The sequence below is a fragment of the Paramormyrops kingsleyae genome, chromosome 1 (genome assembly GCF_048594095.1).
Source record: "Paramormyrops kingsleyae isolate MSU_618 chromosome 1, PKINGS_0.4, whole genome shotgun sequence".
Taxonomy (NCBI): domain Eukaryota; kingdom Metazoa; phylum Chordata; class Actinopteri; order Osteoglossiformes; family Mormyridae; genus Paramormyrops; species Paramormyrops kingsleyae.
Window position 1 is genome coordinate 11415490 of NC_132797.1, and position 20779 is coordinate 11436268.

Here is a 20779-nt window from a genome sequence, read left to right on the forward strand (position 1 = left end):
CAGTGGTTTGATCATGCATAATGAGCATAGCATTGTTCCAGTGCATCCAGCAGTATGCAAGGCATGCGACTGGCCAACGCAGCAGTACATGTACACCTAAGACACACAAACACGCATAGACACACGCCTGCTCCTCTTTGACGGCCCTTCTGGAATGTGGGAGACCTCCCTCCCCGAGCCGGATGGGGTGCTGAAGGTATCCAGGTACCGTCTACACGTTTCATGGGGGGCCGGAGGCACCCATCTTGCCCCCATAGCGTTTGTGCCTCTGTGAACATCGCGTTCCTTGAGTGCTGCAGCACCTGCCGCCGCGCTCAGAGAGCAGGTGCTTCCAGAAGGTTGTGTTACTGCATAAACATTTGCTTTTGAGATTAATAAGCTGAAGTCGGCCTTGCTAACTAACGCCAGCACACAGGGGGGGGGGGGGTAAAAATCCCCTATATAAAGCTTTATGGCTGTGCGTTGTCCCCCCGCCCTCACTGCTCCCGCCTTCTCATTTTCCCTCCTTTTTTCCCCCTTTCTTATCGTCCTTCTCCATCCTCTGTTCCTCTCTCTCATTCCCGTTCTCCCATTCGCCCGTCTCTTGGCAGGATCCAGTGCAGCGACAGCCTCCCACATGGGAGATGAGGGGCGGGGCCAGAGTGGGCGAGGCCAGAGTGGGCGGGGCCAGAGCAGGCAGGTGAGTCTCAGGTCGGTCCAGTTTCCTGCTCATGTGCCTAAACCCTGTGCCACTCTGTGAGCAATTAACAGTTGTGAAAGATTACAAGCTGTAAAAGGTTTGCTCTGGAGGGAAATCCCGTGGCAGCAATCAGCCTCATTCAAACGTCGCTCCAGCGTAAGATAACTGATAACAGGTGATAGCGATCACCTGATCATCAAATAAAGAAGCGTTCACCTTTATTAACAAAGAAAACTGCCAGCTTATCTATCCACATTGTATTCATAACGAATGGAACTGTACGTCAGAAGTTCAAAACCAAAGAATTATCTTCTGTTTATGATAAAATATTGGCTTTGCTGCTGGTGTTTATAACTGCCATGTGGATGCCCCTCATGAATGGGGTGTTTGTGAGCTGGGACTCTGTAGGTACAGAGAGATTCTTGGCGCCACCTTGGGTGTGGATGGGACTCAAAGGAAGCCTTGGGGGGGGGGGGGGGCGGGGGCTCACTAAGCTACAAAGACCATCGACAGGAAGTCTTGACTGGGGATAGCCTGGGTGGTAGCGTCAGGTGGCGTCAAGGTCAAAGGTCGATGGGCGAGGGGTACAGCAGGTTACGGGCGCTGCTGGGGCTGGATTATCTGTCTGCCTTCATTCTGATACAGGATTCATTAAGCTCGCTGTGGCCGGCAGGGTGCGGGTGGCCTGGTGCTTATGGAGCTAGACCTGACAAAGTAGCCGTAGGAGGAATCTTACCAAAGATTCTAAAAACTTAGTAATAACTTACTGGTGAATTGTCTTATGGTTTAATCAAAAGCAAGTCAGTTTTATCCATTTCTACAGCAGTCTGGATCCTTAACCCCTATGCCCCCTGTTGGTGGGGGGGCATCCCGATGCAGCATGACCACGAGGAACCGCAGTATTGTTCTTCTGCGGCTGGTTTGCAGGTTCTGAGCCCATGGGCAGCTTATGAGGAGATTTGTGACGTGTGTGTTTGCTGCAGATCCAGGGCAAGGAGGAAGCCCGTTCTCCATACGCCAGGCTGCCTCTGTCAGGATATTCCCAGGATATTCAGGATAATCAAGGTTCTGCCTGCAAGTCCACAGGTATGGGCCTCGGATGTCGTCGTAATCACTCTGGGTCTTGACTAAAAGAAGTTAAATGCTAAATAACAAAGATGGATCTCACTTTAACTTTATGTTTAATGATATCCGATTGCCTCTACACTCATTCACTCATTCATTCACTTGTTCATTCATGTTCTCAGTCATCCAGACAAAAACTTAGTCATTCACTCACTCACTCACTCACTCACTCACTCAGTGATCAGCCCATTCATTCAGTGATCAGCTCTGTCACGGAGGCAGCTACAGGCCCCTGTGGTGCCGCAGTGCCTGCAGTGTTTGGGCAGTGCGATGGCCGGCTGCTGCGTCTGTTATCCACTGAGCTGTGGGCCAGACTGAGGGAAGGGAGCTCTCCTCTGGCCGTGTGACATCACCTATACTGAGGCCCGTGGCCCAGTTCAGGGGGGAGGGATGACAGCAGCACACCCCCCCCTCCTGGGCGAAAGGGTCATTCATTAAGAGCAAGAGGGAAAGCCAACATGCAGGGGCCTGAGTGCAGCATCCCAGGGCCAGGTGGTGCGAGAGATAAGATTTGGATGTCGATAGGGGAGGACACAAAAACAGACCCTCCCCCCCATTTGAAAACCGGAAGCTTACATTTTTTACACCACTTCCACACTTTTGACAAAATATCCCTCCTCGAACCCTTGCTGAGTGCAGTGGCTGTTAGGACTCTCTGCCCCGCTTGGAAGGCCCATTTTTAGCCTTCTGCTGGTACACATAATCCATGTAAATGTTTGTGGGGGGGGGGGGGGGGGGCAGGCGGCAGGCGAGGAGTTAAGCAGGGGAGCCACCCAGCGGGCTGCCACTGCCCCCTCTCCGCTGCCCCCTGCCCAGGGCAGATTCTAGGATTTTTTAAGGTGGGACGGCACAAGAGGGGCCATGATTCATATAGCGGAACCATAATGTATATAGAGGAGCCAACCTTAGCATTAGCCAATAATATGTTTTGAATCGCTGCGTGACAGGGCAGGGAGCATTCCTGTAGCCAATCAGCTTTCAATTAGGGCCAGTCCCCCTGTGACCCCGCCCCTGCTCCTGTCATCTCCTGTGGTGGGCCTCTGTCTTTCTTTGTCTTCTACTGTCTTTATCTTGACCTCTTTACCTTCCCTCCATCCATCCATGGGTATGTATACCCCATTCAATGACAGCGGGGGTTAATGTCACATGCTGCCTCTGCAGTTCTCCTCTCCTCGTCGGTTGTGTGTGCGTGTGCGTGTCCAGTGTCCCGTGGTCGTGTGTAGGGAGGTGCGGACGCTGGAGCAGGCTGCGGCACCCGATATGCTGATCGCTGGCTCTGTCTCATCACAGACCCTTGGTCCCTCTCAGATAATGATGGACAAAAGCAGGGATTTAGAGCCCTGTCTGCTCTTCCAGTCATGGTGCCATGGGGTCAGGCCTGGGGGGCGAGTTCAGGCTGGATGGGAGCCCCTACATCCACTCAGGGGAGATTACTGCTGATGTTCCTGTTCCCCGTTTCTTGGGGCAGGCTCTCCTTTGGGCCCAGGACTTCTGTATCAGGCCTTGTGATTAGTCTCTTGACAGACTGAGCATGTGCAGCACTAGGGGTGGAGCCCCCAGGGATGCGGGTCACCTCACGTAGAAAAGCACCTATCATGTGGTCCGGGATCCAGTCAGACATGGGTGGAAGTGATCAGTGTTCCTGCCATTAGCAAACTGAGAAGAAGATGCCCTGTTGCATTCTGGGAGTGTGTGTGGCGTCAGAAAGCAGAACGCGGATAGGACAGTAAGGTAACGCAGAGAGAAACCAGGAGCTTGCCTCAGGCTTAATATGGAGCTGAGTGCTCAGTCGATTACCGAGTGAGTGAGGAAAATGTCTGATAAAAGAGTGTGATAGTAATAACTGTGTGTGTGTACACATGCCTGAGAGGGAAAGGATGCATCATGGGATTTTGTGAGACTTTCAGGCCCAGTCCTCTTATGCTCAGGAAACAAAAATAACATTAAATGTTATTTCCTTACTGAAAGAACCACACTGCACAAAAATGACTTTAAATGCAATGCATGAACGTGGCCCCCACATTCTAATGCCTCCCCCCCCAAAAGCTTTAATCTCCACTGAGTTTTGTGCTTTTCTCCACGCCGTGTCGAGCCGGCCAGCACTGTTACCCCTCTGGAGGCATCATGAGAAGCCAGAGGCCTCTAGGCCGCACTCACGGTGTCCTGCGGACGGCGTCGGGGCCCCTGTCCTCCCCTGGGGAGTTAATTATTTCATGGGCTCCTGCAGTCCCCCAGGCCGGCGGATCTGGCTGCACCCGCTGCTGTATTTACCATTCAGCTGTCAGTGAAGTTAAAAGTGTAAATAGATGTAACTATCGGCGAGCCACAAAGGGGACTAATCTAGACTGACCCCGGCGGATTGTTCCGGGGGGCCGGCAGTCAGATTAAGGAAGTGAAAGAGAGAGACACTGGAGCAGAGATTAGCCGTGTTCAGGGCAAGGGATGCCCCCCCCCACGCAGTCCTCAGCACCCTGGACCACACACTGACAGCCGGGCAGTCAGCATTGTCTTCACACCCTGATACTGAAGCAGCGTTGGCCATTGTCTCTAAATCCAACCCCCCCCCCCCCCCCAAAAAAAAAAGAAGAAACCCAAACCTGAACACCAAGCCTCTGACTGACACTTGTCAGGGCTGATGATGGAGAGGGTGATGCTTTGGGGAAAGAAGGGCCCCCAGAAGGAACAATCAGCCCATGAATAATCTAGCCCCCCCCCCCCCCCACCATCCCCCAAATTAGGCGCAGGGTGGCATCACTGGGGATCAGGCTGATTCTCTCACTGGCTGTCATCCTTTTTTCAAACACACAAAGAAAGAGACACAAGTAACATCTTCTTTCTCCTTTGCCCTGTGTGTGTGTGTGTGTGTGTGTGTGTGTGTGTGTGTGTGTGTGTGTTTTGTTCTTCGGCCATGTGGGACGCAGCATGGTGTGTATCGATTTCTCCCCTCTAAGGAGATCAGGGGACAAACCAGGCCTGTGAAGGATCTGACTGAGTCTTTCTCAGCCAAATCCAGCTATCTGTGTTTTTCAGATGGTTTCGTTGGTATGGCAACCTGCTCCGTGTGTGCTTTCTAGATGCTTCTTAAGGGCTTTAGGGCCTGGTGCCCAGCTGTAGTTAACCAAATAAAATGCTGACAATAGTGACACATCGTCTGGTGTGTTTAGAAGGATATTCATCAGACACATTTTTTCATTTTTAATGATGGGGCCCCATGACCCTACATAGGACTAGGAGGTATGGATGGATGGATGGAAAAAAATCCATTTGATGGTATTCAGTGATCATCTGTGAAATGGACAGATTGAAAATCCAGGCCCAGTAGATATTTGCCTCTTCTGCTTAGTCCTGGTTGCAGTTAATTCCTGCTGATAAAGGGACTAAAAGGCACAGCCTGACCCATGACAAGGAAAATGCAAAGTTCTATAAAACGGACGCTGGGTACGTAGCATTGTGCTCTGTGAGCCTGAGCGATAGGGCTGTCAAGCATTTGAAGATTTACGGGCAGTACAGTAAAAGATCAAGTCATTAAATCTGAACACTGACCGTAAAAATACTTAAATGCCCACACATCTCCTGTGCCTCCATGCCGGTAAGAACCATCATTCAAGGTAGGAAGCCGTGATGAGTGATGTCAACCACCGGGGCGGTGCTGTCAGGGGTATTCATCACGCCTGGCAGCTGAGACAGGATCATCGGAACAGAGACCGCGTAATGGGACGTGACCGACCCCACCCGGCGCGCTAACGAGCGGAAAAAGGACAGGGGGAACAAATGGTAGCACTTTGTTTATATTAAGGAAAGTCTGGGACCAAGGATCTGGGATGAGGATGTCTAACGTGGTGGGGGAACACAGGTGGGGGGCTGGAGGGTGCTGGATACACGGACCAAATACCCCACCCTGCTGTGACACCCCTCCCACCTTCACTTTGCTCTAGCTCAGCTTCGAATTTGGTGTCTGTTTTTTTTCTTTGGGTCGTCTGTACACTCTCAGAAAAAAGGATCAAATTTGTTCCTTTGCTTGTCACTGCTGCCGTAACCTCCAGGGTCTGCCAATTCTACCCTAGCTGTAGGTAACTGCACTTTTTGAAGGTACAGAAATGGACTCTGGGGAACATTTCTGTACCATTGATGGTACATTAATGCTGTTTGTACCTTTGGGATGTTCCACAGAGTCCATTTCTGTACCGTAAACGGTTCAATTACAAGGGTACAGCCCCAGTGACAAGCAAAGGTGCACGTTTGACCTTTTTTTTCTGAGCGTGTACAAGGTCTGTGAAAATGCATGATGTCAAAAGAGGAGACTGAGCAACAGCCTTCAGAATAGCACCAAGGTCGCCCGTGATCAGCACCAAGGTCGCCCGTGATCAGCACCAAGGTCACCCGTGAGCAGCACCAAGGTCGCTCGTGAGCAGCAGCAAGGTAACCCGTGATCAGCACCAAGGTCGCGCGTGAGCAGCAGCAAGGTCACCCGTGATCAGCACCAAGGTTGCCCGTGAGCAGCAGCAAGGTCGCCCGTGAGCAGCAGCAAGGTCGCCCGTGAGCAGCAGCAAGGTCGCCCGTGAGCAGCACCAAGGTCACACTTATGCAGCTTAGAACTGAAAAAGAGCAGGATTACATTGAGCTAAAGCTGCATGTTCTCCTTGAATCCTCCAGGCATTCTGATCAGCCCAAAGACATGCAATTAAGCTAAAATGTTTCTCTAAATTGTTTGAGTGTGATTATATCACCTGTGATGGACTGGTGTTTCCCAGCCCTGTGCTGCCTGGGATCAGTCCCCCCCCCCCACCCATTTAGAGACTGGGTGGTGGCTGCATACCTGTATGGGCATAACATCCACCTACTTGCTTCTTAACCAGCTAGAATCTCTTAATGAAGTCAGGCATTCCGGTGTTCCCTAACAGCGGGAGGTGCTGTGCGTCGGGCCCATACAGCACGCATAATGGGCTCTTAATTAGTCATCCGTCACGTAATTAACAGATGGGTGCCTCTTGAGAGAGGGGCCTCTTTTCAGAATGGTGTGTTGTCTTCTAAGGGGCTCTAAGAGGGACATGGTAGGGGGTGTAAGTGTATGTTTAAAGCGGGGATACCAGATGATTTCCTGGAGGCTGTGGTGTTTTTTTGGTTCTCTGTAATTTAGTCCTATAAGAGTACTGTACTAAATCAATACCAGGTAACATCCTCATCCTAATTTCCCACATCTTCTCCTGAGGGTCATGGTAGAGAAGAGCATCATAATACTCATTCATATGTTAAAGAAACACGTGACATAGGAGCTGTTCGTTACTGGGATCCAAGAAATAGAATTAGACTTCAGAACCAGACAGTTTTTACCGCTGAGTGGAGCGACCCAGCCTAGGGGGAGGGGGCTCTTAAAGACTAGCTGGCACACAGGCCTGCGGGAGCCGGGGCGTCCCGGATTATGCAGGGGGGGGGGGCGAATTAGTTGCTGTTGCTTGCTTCACTCCATGTACTTCTGCAGGTCCCAAGCGAGGTTCTAGCCCTCTTTTAGCCCTCGTTGAGGGGGAGGAACTCCACCACGGAAATGGGGGTCTGGGGAAAGGGACTGGAGCCTGGTGCCTGGTCAGGAGGCCAGACTGGGCGGCACACAGCCTGGATCAGGAAGCCTGGGACCAGGCCGGGACCACCAGGGCTATGCACATCTACTCCAGGCTCCAGGAGGCTGGGACAACTAAACCCAAGCCTGGACAGGCCCCCCCCAGGTTTGAGGACTGTGAGTAGCACCTCCCTCTGTGTGCCGTGCGTCTGTGTCTGTGCCTACCTGTGTGTGCAGTGCGTCTGTGTCTGTGCCTACCTGTGTGTGCAGTGCGTCTGTGTCTGTGCCTACCTGTGTGTGCAGTGCGTCTGTGTCTGTGCCTACCTGTGTGTGCAGTGCCTTTGTGTCTGTGCCTACCTGTGTGTGCAGTGCCTCTGTGTCTGTGCCTACTTGTGTGTTAGTGCTGAACACCATAACTGAACCCTGACCCTCCAGGAAGGACAGAGAGAACATCAACCTTCCACACGGTTGGGGCAAATCTACTCTTCAATCTTCTGAGGGAAATTGAAATTCCAGGTGCTTCACTGCCATAAGACATTAACAAAATCTTTAATTCAATATGAATGAAGCCCAACTAAAACACATGAACAGAGATCTTTACATTAAAGCACAAGAGCCCTGTGCAGTCTGTGACGCACAGGCAGTTCTTCACTGACGTAAGCCACCTGTTCCACCAACCCTTATGTAAGTGAAATTTTCCGTCAGTCGAATTTACCTTCCTATTCCATTCAAGACACCTTATGGGGAAAAACACGTAACCCAAAAGTGTAGGCAGTCCCCAGGATACGTACAAGATTTACATTCCCTAAATCTGTTGAATAAACCGGTTTGTAGGAAAAATAATTATTCAGTACATAATAATAAGAATTATAAAGTAATAATCAAAGTAACTTGCGGTAATTTGTGGACATAATGGCGACAAACCGCTGAAGCCGCGTAATGTTTTCACGAGCATCACAAAGCGGTGTTTGCGTTCGTTATTACAACCATTGTGTTTTACCAGATTTTTTAATATAATAGTCTTTATGGCAGTCTGTAAGTACGAGTTGTCTGTAAGCGGACGTTCTTAACGCGGGACTGCCTATATACTAGTAACATGAAGTATTGAAGAATGATGCTCTTTTGCATTAATGCTGAACTCTGTATATTTCAGATACTTTTTGCGTAAGTCTTGATTTACTTAAGTCAGTTTGACTTAAGTTGAGAACAGCAGGTACTTTTATGCAGCTCTGAGAAAATCTGCTTCCATGTCTTATTAGCATCATCTGAGCTGTATGCTGCTGGACATTTTGGACCCCATGAAAGTATATCAAACTGGGCCACCAATCCTGACCATGACAGAGGCCCGTGGAATCATCCAAACTTTCCTTCCCTTATTCCTCACATAGACACAGACACACACACACGCGCTGTGATTCATCCAAGACACAGAAACTGGACAGCTTCAAAGAAGTACAGATGCTCAGGCCGCATTCACACAGTGGTGATGCAGTGCTGCACTGCCTCACTGTGGATGTGTGACGTGTCCCTGGTTTGGACGTCTGTGCCTCCTTGTTAGACACTGAAAGGCGTTAATTGGCCTTAATTGGCATCTTCCACTTCCGTGCCGGGCGCCCGTCAGAGGAGCTGGACGGGGGCACCCGAATACAGCGGCCCTTATTCAGCCTCCTCTTCGTCCCCCCCCCCCCCACCAGTCCCATCCTATTCAGCTGCCTTTTCATAAGGGGGGGAAGTTATTCAGGCTTTTTAAAAAGCACAACATTCTGTTCGAGTTGAAGTGTGGCTGAACGGTGCAGGCTGTGGAGTGCTCTGTTTTGACGGATTCTGTATGTGAAAGTGTGCGTGTGGGGGGGGGGGGGGGCGATATGGGGGGGGGGTATCTGCGGTCTCATCGGTGAGTCAGTGTGTCGTGATTGGTGCCGATTGTTACCACTGAATGGGTGTCAGAGTTGATGTGGAACACCTGGCCAACTGGCCCCGCCCCCTCACCCAGGTAAATATCAGCAGTACGTTGATGCGGTTGGGGCGTGTAGGTGGTTCACGGCGGCACTAGGCCCCCGCCCTCACAAAGGGCACGCCGCTTGTGCCTAACTGTGTGTGCATGGGGTTATTGCGTGTTAACGTGCGGTGGGGCCGTGTGTGTGAGTGTGTGCACCTTTGCTGGTGTCTACACGTGCCAGCCAGTTGTCGTGCATGTAAGTGTGCACGGTACAGTGCCTTTATGTGGCCGCTGTTTGCTCAGCCTTGGGACCGGGACACCTTGGTATACCTGACACAAGCTCAGGTAAACAAACAACGCCGGCAAACGTCCTCACCTGGGGATGGGGGAATCTGTCAGAGCTTCCATTATGTCACAGGCCTCGTCACCCCCCCTGCGTCAGAGCAAGAGCAGCCTATTTGCTGTCGAGTGGTCGGGGGGTGCAGAGCAGCAGATGAATTTGCTTGCGGAGAGCTGACAGGTAGCTGTGTGTTTGGCTTACGTGGGGGGAATGGGGGCCTGGAACTCATCTGTCGTCCCACCCAGGGATTTATCTGGGAAGGAGCGAAAGGGGCGTGGCCACACTGCTGACAGCAGGGCGGTGATGCTGACACGGTGGCCGGTGCTCTATGACCCACCCTCCACCTTTACCTTTCCCCCACCTTCCCCATCAACAAGACCCCCCCCCCCCCCCACCACTCGCTCTTTGGTGACAAGTCAACCCTGACAAATTGAGCAACACCTCCCCCCCACAGCCCCCAAAGCAAAAGAAAAAATGAATACAGCTCAATCACCAAATAATAAATAAGACTCAATAACTCAAGTAAGATAACTGCAGCCTGACTGTCCATCTTTGTTTACATTCACAGCTCTGTTTTGTTTTATTATAAAAACTAAACAAAATTTTAACTCACAAAAACAATGAAGTAAAATCTCTCCTACTGACTGGAAACTGTGATGGTGACTCTGTATTTATGAGCATCAGAGCTGAAGGTGGGACTACAGGAGCTCGTAGACCTGCCGGAACCGGACAGGGAGGGGGGCACAAACAAACAGGAACAAACGAGTGTCCCTCCCCTGGCGGCCACCATCAGATCCCTATTCTTCTGCGCTCAATCCCCGCAGAATTGCCTCCATCTTCATTACAGATGACGGCTGCTCGCCAATAGACGCCGCCATTCTCCGGCTCTTGATTAGTATTTTCTGCTAGACTTCACACCAAAAGAATAACCTGTGTGCCTTAACACTCCAGTTTAAAAAAAAAGCCATGATGCACTGAAGTGGAATCAGATAAGGCTACAGACCCCCCCCCCCTCCACCTGCCCACACCCCGGGTCTCTGACCAATCTCGCACTCCACTGCACCTTTTGTTGGGATCATTTCCCGAACCGGGGTGGGGGTCGGGGCCTACCCCCTCATTTCTATGTGCACCTCTCCGCAGTGCTGGCTGCGCAGCTGCACATACCCGCCGGACCCCCGATAAGACCCCTCTACGGCGAGGGCCCCACATGGGGTGGCTGCGTGTCACCCAGACTCCCTGCCACATTGATCATGACCGTGATTTGATAGGGTGGGTCAAGGATGGATGTGTGCAAGTGGGTGGGACCTGCGGCCGCTATTTGCAAACAGATGTACGGAGTAGGACTCTGCGTTTTGATCAATCAACCCTTAACAAGTAAAGTTGACTAGATGTGAATATAATGCTTTGCATGTAAAAGGCGGAGGGAGCAGCGCAAGGCCTGACTTTCATTAGGAATTAGCGGATAAATGGCGGATTCAGCGCAGAGGTCCTGGGGTTTAGGTCTCAGTGGGTTTAAACGGCGTCTGTGTCCATTCTTGTGGAGCTCATGAATAGATCCATTATTAAGTGAGCTCCTTGGTCATCGGCGGGATCGAAACGCTCCCCGTCCCGCTGCCCTCCTCCCCGCTCGGCTCACCACGCCTCCCTCGCCGCTTGCGTCACTGTCATCTCTCCTCCTCTCTTTGTTTTTGTTTGGTGAGCCTTGCAGCACCCATATTTAAGACCGGCACCGTCAGAACCCCCCCGGTGGTCCAGCAGTGAGTTCTGGGGGTGTGTGTGAAGCCCCAGAATGGCTGGGGTCCAAATGCCCCCCGGGGGGGGGGGCGCAGCAAGGTCACCCGTCCCCTGTAGGCCCTGTTCCTGCTCAGCTCTGACCCAGTCACCAGTGGTCTGTGTGCGTTTTGGATCTGCCTCCGGAATCATCCCGTTAAAATCTCCTCGCTGCTCATCGACGTTAAACTGAAGCTGCAGAAAAAGCAGTAAACAATGAACAAATCAGTACAAAGACGGATTGCCTTTCAATCTTAATAACATTAAATTTCAGTGCTGAATAAGGTAATAATTCTCTCCATCTACACAAAGCGCTGGTCATGTTCCAGTTTATGGGGGAGGGGCTGGTTAGCAGAGGTCACTGGGGTCCATCACCCTCGGAATGACAGATTCCTGCTCTCTGAGAGCATCTGACCTCTGCGGAGAGAGAAAGTACAGACGTGTCCCCCCCCCTCAACAGCCAGTGTCACTGCAGTGGACAAACATAGTTGGAGCATGTGGGTGGATGCCTGTAGATATTTCCACTGTGGATGAGGGATTTTCTTGTATATGCAAGCACAGCTCTGATAGGTCAGAATCTCGCCGGGGCGGTTGGTACTGGGTTTGGGGGTCTGTGTGTCTTGCTATTGATATCGGCGTTCATGTTGATGATGCTGGTTTTGCGTGAGGCTTTTGTTGATGTTTGTGTTGGTCTTGTTAGTTGCTAGTTCTCCCCCAGAATGGATGATTGTTTGTGTTGGCTAATAGGTCTGTTCTTTCTTTTGCCGCCTTTTTTTCAGTTGAGTTCTTGGCAAAATACTGCATTTTCAGCCAGGAGAAGCTGGCAACTTACAAAAGGGTCTTTGAGGCGGTGAGTGTGGTGCATGCCTTCTGTGCTCGCTCTCTCACTCCCTCGCTCCCATCTCCCTCTCACTACGCCGGTACCGTATGTTAACATTCCCCTCCAGGTTGACCGCGATGGCGATGGCTACCTCACCTGCGTCCAGGTGCTGCTGGCTCTGAAGGAGGTCGTCCCTCAGGAGGTGCTCTCTGAAGAGGAGGAGATCTATGTGTGCCGGGTGATCACTGACGTACATGTACCTTGGGGTGGGCTTGTTGTTCGTGGGGACCCCATTCAAAAAGTCACTTGAGGGCCCCTTTCCCCCACTAGTGTAGTGACTGTTTGTGGCCAGCAGGGGTCCCTCTAATCCTCAGGGGCCTGACCCAAAAGTGTGATTTGAGTGGTGGCAAGCATCGCCACTGCATATACCCAGCATGACAGATGCATAGCGACTAACACACACTTCCTCAGGCTCACATACCCATACACACGCACACACATACACAAACCGTTTCAGATTCAAATCAAGCGGCATCGGGTGCCATCATATTGACTGGTCTGTCCTTCCCAGATCCTGGAGCTGGTGGACTTTCGAGTGGCAGATGGGCTGACTGACATCAAGCTCTTCGCAGTGATCGCCAGTCTGGCACAGAAAGTGGCGGCCCTGGAGTGAGTCGCCCCCTCCTGGGACACAATGAGGGGGGAGAGGGGTCACTGGCCCGCTCATATATTAGAGAGGTGCTGTAGTGTTGGGGTGCTGACCCTGTCATGGGCAACTCCTTACCCTTTGTTAGTGGGTGTTGTGTCTGAGTGCATGTCTGTGTATGCGTCCATTTATATGTCAGTGTGTTTGTTTGGGGGGGGGGGGGGGGTGCCTGTTTCCCCAGCCTATGAGGTGTACATTTCCATCAGAAGCTCAAACAAGAAGCTCCGTCCCTCTCACTGGAGTTGGAAGAATATGTACTGTGCAAAACATCCAATCACACGTCTGCATTTAGTCCAGAGGGCCAAAGAACCATGCAGTAACCCTGCCTTCTCCTCCTGCCCCTCCCATTCCATCTGTCTCTTACTGGCCATATGGTTATGGGACCCACCACTTCTAATGCCACATTCCCCCACTGTGGGTCACGTGACCTAAGCACCAATGGAACCCTTCCCCACCCCCACAATGGAAGGTTTGCCGTAGGAGATCCAGCTTCAAACATTCCACAGACAGCCAGCCTTAGTCCCCCTCAAACGGGCTTCCTTGGACAATCCGGAATCAGAGATCAAAAGTAGGGCTTTCTATGAGACACAATGGGAACAGGCAGAAACAGGCCTGTAGAGATGACTTTAGTCATTCTCCCGATAGACGTTACTCTTCTGTTCATTAGCAGACAAGGGAACAGAGCTCCTCTATAATGCCAGAGTTTGAGGGACAGATTCATTGTCTGGTGCTGGGGGCAAGACAGCAGACACCCTGGATGTGTCAAATGGAACATATGGACAGTGTTGGGCATTTCAGGTCCAGAAGATACAAATCCAGACCAAGATTTTGTTCCAACCAACTGGTTCAGTACTCTGTGACTGTGACTGTTTATGGTCAACTGCTTGGTTGGAACAAAATCTTGGTCTGGATTTGTATCTTCTGGACCTGAAATGCCCAACACTGCATATAGATCATCTCATGTCAATATAACACATGCAATAGATTTTCACACTGACATCTGTTCTTTTAGCAGACACTTTTATCCAAAGCCATGTAGAGTTCTGAAAGCGTCTGCCAGTCCCTGGAACAACTGAAGTGCAAATTTACAAAACTCACTGAATCCATTTTTGAGATGAGACCATGACCTAAAGTCAGGCTACTTCACCACAAGTTACATTATTGTGAACCAAAACTCAGTCGTCATGAAATACAAGGAAGAGCTTTAGTCACATTTCCAAAACTTACTAAGTCTGCAGAAATTTATTCAAAGATGTATCCTGTACTAACCCAGAGAACCACACACAGGCTCCAGCACATTTATAACTGCCTGTGTGGTTAAACTGAAGACATTTACATTTATCAGCAATGCACCATGAATGTGTGTGTGTAAGTTAAGCAGCCATATTCATATCTGTGTAAACAGCGCGACTCATCATTCTGTGTGCAGATGGAGCCCAGTCATCGCTGCGTGTGTGCAAATAAGCCGCAGCCCTAAATGTTAGCCTGATGTAATAGAGGGATAATGAAATGTCCTCGCCGTCAGCTGGCAGGGAGGCTGTCGTCAGGCCGCAGGGGCTGGTGCGAAGCCTCCAGTGGAACACTAAATCCCTGCCATTATTCCTGCCGGTTCCCGGCAGTGGCTCTGAGGCACACCGAGGATCGGGATACCTTTTCAGCAGCAACGGGAAACCTGAGACGGTTAGAAGCATCAATACACACCTGCCGCCACCTTCACTTTCATTTACGCTGCTGCCTCACAGCCACACCGCTTTCCTCAGGCCCGCGGCACTCCACTTATTCCCCTTTAGACCCTTATATCCACAACACGGTATCCTAATTTCAATATTACCCACAATGCACTGGTCTCGTTTCCCATTTTTCCACAAGACTCCAAAGGCTTCCGTCTTTCCCTACCGCAAATCACCAGGCTTAATGCCCCTGTCCCTCTGCTCCCCCCCCAAAGCAATTTAACTGGGTCAGACCAGAAAGTGACCCCACCCCCCCAAAAAAAGAGCATGGCACAGAAACGGTGAGTGTTACGTAAGCCAGGAATATGGCAGAGCCGGCGGTTTGCTCATGGCGGTAATGAGCGGGGCGTGAAGACCTGAAGTCGGCCAACAAAAGAAGTGGGTTAGCCTGTCATTATCCAAGGGTGTTGTCATTCCCGGACACTCAATTGGCTTCTTTTACTGCAAACCAAGTGCAATTAATGATCATTAGCCGTGCTGTCTGCCCTCATATCCTTCAAACCTTGACCGCCACCCACCCCGAGCTTGCCAGCCAATGGCAGCGCAAGGAGGCACTCAGGCGTGCCCTGAGAGCAGTGGCACTGTACCGGGTGGGGGGGCATCCTCCTTTAACAGGTCATTCAGCGCTCGTTAGCGTGTGTGGGGGGGAGACCAGCGGGCGGCCAGCGTGCCACAGGCCCGACGGGGCCGCCTGTGTCTCTGCCCAATTACGCGAGCGAAGTCGTTTTGGGGCGGTCGTCTCGGAGTGCGCCTCAATCGCCCCTATGCCCCCCTCTACCAGTTTTATCCGTTACTGCGGCAGGTCGTCCCGGCATCCCGAGTCATTGTCTGCGAGGAAAGAAGCCATGAATGGGCACAATGTGCTCAGGAGTCCTTAATGTCACGAGTGTCCAGGCGTGTCCAGTTTCTCGCTCATCAGTCCGAGTCACAGACGCGGGGCGGCCCCAGTGCCCTGCCGCCCGACACCACTTACCCTGAGGAGACGGGGGCCAGATCCTAATGTTTCTCCATCGAGAAATGGAGGAAAGCGAGATAGAGGAGAATAAATCTGCTGACGTTTTGCTCATTCAGAGGCGGGACACTGACTCCGCTCAGAGCGGGAGCCGGAGGGGCTGTGCAGTGGGACAGCAGGAAGGAGGATTCACGACTCGCAGTGTTCCTTGCTTTGATGCCCAACGGTGCGTGCTGCCTGCGAAAGCGTGTTCCACCTCATTACGGACGGCAAGGGCGGCGCGGGAAGTGCTCGGGGTGACACCGGGTGTCGTGTCAGACAAGGGGGGCGCCATATCACTCTATAGCGTCCAACATGCGTTGCTGGCGGCGGGGGGGTGGGGGGGGGGGGTTAACATGGCAGGGTGAAGAATCTCAGGATTTGTTCCAGAACGTTCTTTACAGTCATTCAGCTAATGCTCTTAAACTTAGAAGGTCACGCGCAGCCGTACATTAAATGCAAATGGCAGATAGCCTTTGTACTTAAAACCAAGGATCTCAGGAGTGTTAGTAAGACCAGTTGTGCAAAGTGTTAGTTCACTGGAGTGTTTTTACACATCACAATCGCACTGCTGTTTCTACAGTGACTTCATGCGCTCTCTGATCGGCGAGCTGGACTTCAGGTCCCTGGAGGTGAAGCTGAGCAAAGCCAAGGTGAGAAGAGGAGAGGAGCGTCACGGGTTCGAATCCCCAGGAGCCTCTGCTCCTCTTCTTCCGTCACAGCCTTCTGTCCTTGTTAGACTTCCTGCCGTGTGTCCGTCTCCTGCTCTACCTGCCTCTGATTGGTCTCTGTGTCTCAGGGGTGATGTGTAGAAGTACCACGGACCCCTGATGCACCCCAAACTCTGTGAGTTGAAAATTACATGGGGTGCAGAAATAATTTGAAGACTTTGAAGAGCAATCCAAATGATCTGGGCTGTGATTAGCCAGACTTCCTAGCTGAGTAAAACTATCTGTTCTTCAAGTGCAGCGAGTCAGTGTATTGAAATGATAAAGTATGAGAAGTGCTCTGCTTGGCCCCGCACCCCCACTCCTGCAGCCCCCCACCCCTCCTGCTTCAGGGATTATGGGCACTAATCTTATTAAAGAGCCCGGTCGTGGACTCACCATCCCCCTGCCATCTAATCAGGCGACTCTGGCGAACTGGGAGGGCAATGCGGGACGGCCATATCATATGTTGGGCTGGGGGCCATTGTGCTGTAACAAGGGGGTGGATGGAGGCTTGGGTGCGGGGCCCAAACAGCTGGAATGGGGGGGGGGGGGGGGCGTGACAGGAGGGCCGTATTAAAGAACTTGTGAGGTTGGAAGAAGAAGGTCACCCCCCCCCCCCATCCCTGAACCCTCTTCATTAAACAGTGGGCGTTTAACTGTACAGACAGGTGTACTTATCCACAACTCAACAGTCCACAAAGGCGGCGGTATATTGACCCAGGTCCCCCCGCCCACGACACACGCACACATGCATATACACAAACAAGGCTACAAACGGGCCGCCGTAACTTGACCCCCCCCCACCGCTCCGCCAAACACACAAATACCGGGGACCATTTCACTCCCTTGCACACAATAGAATACTTTCCTGCTATGAAAGGACGCAGCTAGATCGCAATTAACCCCTAGCTAAATTACAGGACGGCGGCGTGCCCGTTTTGTGCTGGAGATAAGCCCTTGTGCCCCGAGTTTGCTGCCCAGCTCAAAGAGGGACCCATTCAGATACAGTCAAGCATGAGTCTTTGTGTATTAATATTCCTTTCTTTAGTTAGAACAGGTGCTTCTAGGGTTGCGTAGATGCCAGGCGCAGTTATACATTTGCGACATTCTTCATGCATTTTATTCAGCACCTGTGACACTTCATGCCATTTTCAGCAAGTTTTTAAAATATTGTTATCAGTATTTTCAGTAATTGATGGAGCCATTGCAACTACACATTGCTGCTCAGCACTCATTTACATAATGAGTCCACACAGACACGGACTCCTCTGACTCTGTTGACTCTACTACCCCACACAGGCCATTGGTCCAAACTTATCACCTGACCATAAAGCTCCGCCCACCCCCCCCCCCACCACCACTAATGCTTGCTGCTTCCCTCCACAGCAGCTCTTCCTGTTCCTGGTGGAGGCCCAGGCCGGAAGCATCAGTGTGGACCAGCTGCTGGTGGAGCTGAAAGCTGGTGGGATCAGCCAGGAGCACGAGGAGGCCGTCAGGGCTGAGCTCCGCCACGTCCACTCCTTCGACCTGCTCGACTTCCTGGCGCACCTCCCACTTTTTGTCCTCATACACAATTCCGTTGTTTCAAATCCACTAGATGAGTCCAGGAACCTTTAACCTCCCGTGATGGACGACCTCAGTCAAGTCCCTGAAAACCTCAAAAATGGACATGGATTCTCCTGTCTCCCCACTTTGTTTTCTTAAAAATGTCACCCGCAGATATCGCCGGAAGAAACACTCTAATTTGCATTGAAAGCTGGCAGAGAATAAAGTTAATGCTTCTACCAATCCGCTCTCAAAACTCGAAGTCAACGCTAACTGTTACTATATCTCCATCACTGGGTAACAACCTCTGCTTTCGTCCAACAAAATGTGAGAGACCAACACAGATCAACAAAGAAATCATGGAAATGCTATTTTTATTATTATGAAGAAGTCATTCATTTTCATAAATTACTATTAAAGTTACCTCCTGGATATATTACTTCACTTATTGTTTCATTGTTTCCTAGCACACGACATGTTACCAGGCAAGATCAGTCAGATTTTGCTTAATAATCATGGCAGTTAGAATCCACATAACCTGGTACAGAATATAGTCCCTTAGCAACGGTCTGCAGCCAGTTCATACCCTCAAACTTCTGCAAATAATGGAGAAGTGTGACGTCCAGGACAGAGCAGCTCCTTACAGTTCGTTGAGTTTCATCAATGCCTAAATTAAAAAATGATGATAATTAATTGTCGTCCTCTGGAGTGGACTGGATCGGGAAAGAGACACTGAAAATGGACCAAAATGTATCAGGTCAACTAGGATCATGCACGCAATTTTCATTTCTAGTCCAAGAGGCAGAGAAGGTGGGCAAATTCACAGTGCAGACACCATGGATTTTTGTCACGAAAAGTTCCATTTGGCAATAAATAATTCAAAGGGGTTATTTTTCTGTGGAATTGCAAAGCAGGTCTTTTGACTTTTTTTTAATGTTTAACAAATCGAGGGCTGCTGTATTTTGCAATCAAGTTCAGAATGGATGAATTAATTCCATTGTTTGTAATGATTTATAAAGACGGTGAATTTTGTCTGAAATCTTTGCAAAGAGGTCATGGCTGTGCTTCCAAACTCTTTGAATTGTAATGATTACACAAGTGACTATAAAGGCAAAAAGAGTATTATGGTATCATGAAAGATATACAGGACGTTATCGCTCGTACGTTTTATGAGTTTGCAGTCTAGCGGGCCCTGTGCTCTGCCCTATCTTCCACTACTTTTGCATGAGGTAGATAAAGATTATCTGTGCTTGTCGATTTCTGTAAATAGCATTAATGTGATTAGCAATTCAGAAAATGCTGCGTGACTGTAGTCTGGATAAATGTTTAGTTTTTCCTAGGATGTGGAATGTATATATTTTTGCAGCAGTGCAGGTCTCACTGCTGAGCATTGCACTTCTTGGTGAGATAACAATTTAGCAGTCTGTTACCATGGCCGCTCTCTGAGTTCCCCTGGCAACAGCCTGGTAAATTTGCAGCAAGGAATGTGCATTTATACCGATGCGTGCGGATCGTCATTATGGCCCCCAAATTTGCACCACAGCTCGTTAATCACGGGCCAGGATAGGCAGGCAATCAGTGCCTGAATGCAGTGTGAGGAAAATAAAGCCAGTTAAATCATGTTTAACATTCAGACTCTGCCCGTAGAGATAGGAAAAATGAACAAAAACGGCTCTTAAAAAAAAGAAGAAAAGTTCCACTTATCTTTGATTTGCATTCAGCCAGCCAGAATGCTTCTTAAGCCCGTCATTACATTCATTTGGTGCGAGAGCTCAGGACAATGGCTGCTGTAACTGGAGAGCCATACAGTGCCTGACCTCCCAAAACCAGTCTTTTTAAGGTTGCTCGACGTCACTTGTGCAGTTGAACTCGGCCAAACCGAAATGCAAGCCTTTCAATATATGAGGGTATTTTCTAAGATTGAATGAAACTGTCCTGCCTTTCACGTGCAAAATGGTGATAGGAGTTGACTTGCAAGCCAGGAAGCACCCCTCTTTTAATAATAATAATAATAATAATAATAATAATAATGATAATAATTGTCTTTACACCTCCCCCAACTTGCTCTTTTTTGTAGAGTAAGCTGTCCGACTGTCTCATGCTTGATTGAGCAAAAAATAATAATGTTTTGCTCTCCTCCTGTATGTGTGACTGCATATGTAATTGCAATTCCGATATGTATAAATGACAAATGATCAACAGCAGCCTTATGCAAAATCCACTGTGAAATCCATTATGAGGATGGATGACCCCACCTGACAAGGCAATCATGTTCTTACAAGCAAATTCTGAGTAATGTTTTGTGGCTTTTAACCATGTGAGTTAAACGCTGCATGGACGACCAAGCCAGTTTAACCAAACAAGTACGGTACACCTGATCCACCGCTGCCATGTCCCGTGAGGTAGTGTTGGTGTAACTGGGGAAACGATACTGCTTTCGTAAATTTTGGCAAAACCCGGTGACAAGATTCCTTACAGGAAATGATGCATTACGCTGAAACGTACTTCCTCACAAAACGTTTTTGTTGCTACTGAGACATTAATACGTTGTTGGTCTGTGCTGCTTTGATACGTGAAGGTGAGCATATCAGATTACGATATCCGATGCCTACGGGAATTCTTTTGTGCATATAACCATTGCATAGCGAAACGCTAAGGTTGTTTTACTTTTTTTAAGAAAATTTGAATATTCATTAATGAGGCGCATCATGTTTGATCTCAATCGTACCCAATGAAAAACTGTGGGTTAAGTGGTGTTGTGCAATGCATCTTTCATATATAGATAAGGAGTGTGAACAACCATATTCTCCTCTTTGATGTTTCCCCACAATCAACCTGCCTGCACGCACGGAGCGGCTCGTGGTGCAGGT

The 20779-nt window shown here is 50.1% G+C and overlaps 1 protein-coding gene across 4 annotated transcripts in view; it reads left to right on the top strand.

Moving 5' to 3' along the window:
• Positions 1–18743, top strand: part of LOC111846538 (uncharacterized) — a 42882-nt gene extending 24139 nt beyond the window's left edge. Inside the window, exons 7-14 of one of the 4 annotated variants that reach the window (XM_072709452.1) lie at positions 591–679; positions 1663–1765; positions 7284–7535; positions 12187–12257; positions 12355–12465; positions 12799–12896; positions 16238–16307; positions 17751–18743. In XM_072709452.1, coding sequence (XP_072565553.1) covers positions 591–679; positions 1663–1765; positions 7284–7535; positions 12187–12257; positions 12355–12465; positions 12799–12896; positions 16238–16307; positions 17751–17981 — 1025 coding nt within the window. In that variant the 3' untranslated portion in view covers positions 17982–18743. The remainder of the gene's footprint in view (positions 1–590; positions 680–1662; positions 1766–7283; positions 7536–12186; positions 12258–12354; positions 12466–12798; positions 12897–16237; positions 16308–17750) is intronic. The other 3 variants (XM_023816817.2, XM_072709445.1, XM_072709454.1) reach the window with 3 other exon arrangements.
• Positions 18744–20779: the final 2036 nt, after the last annotated feature.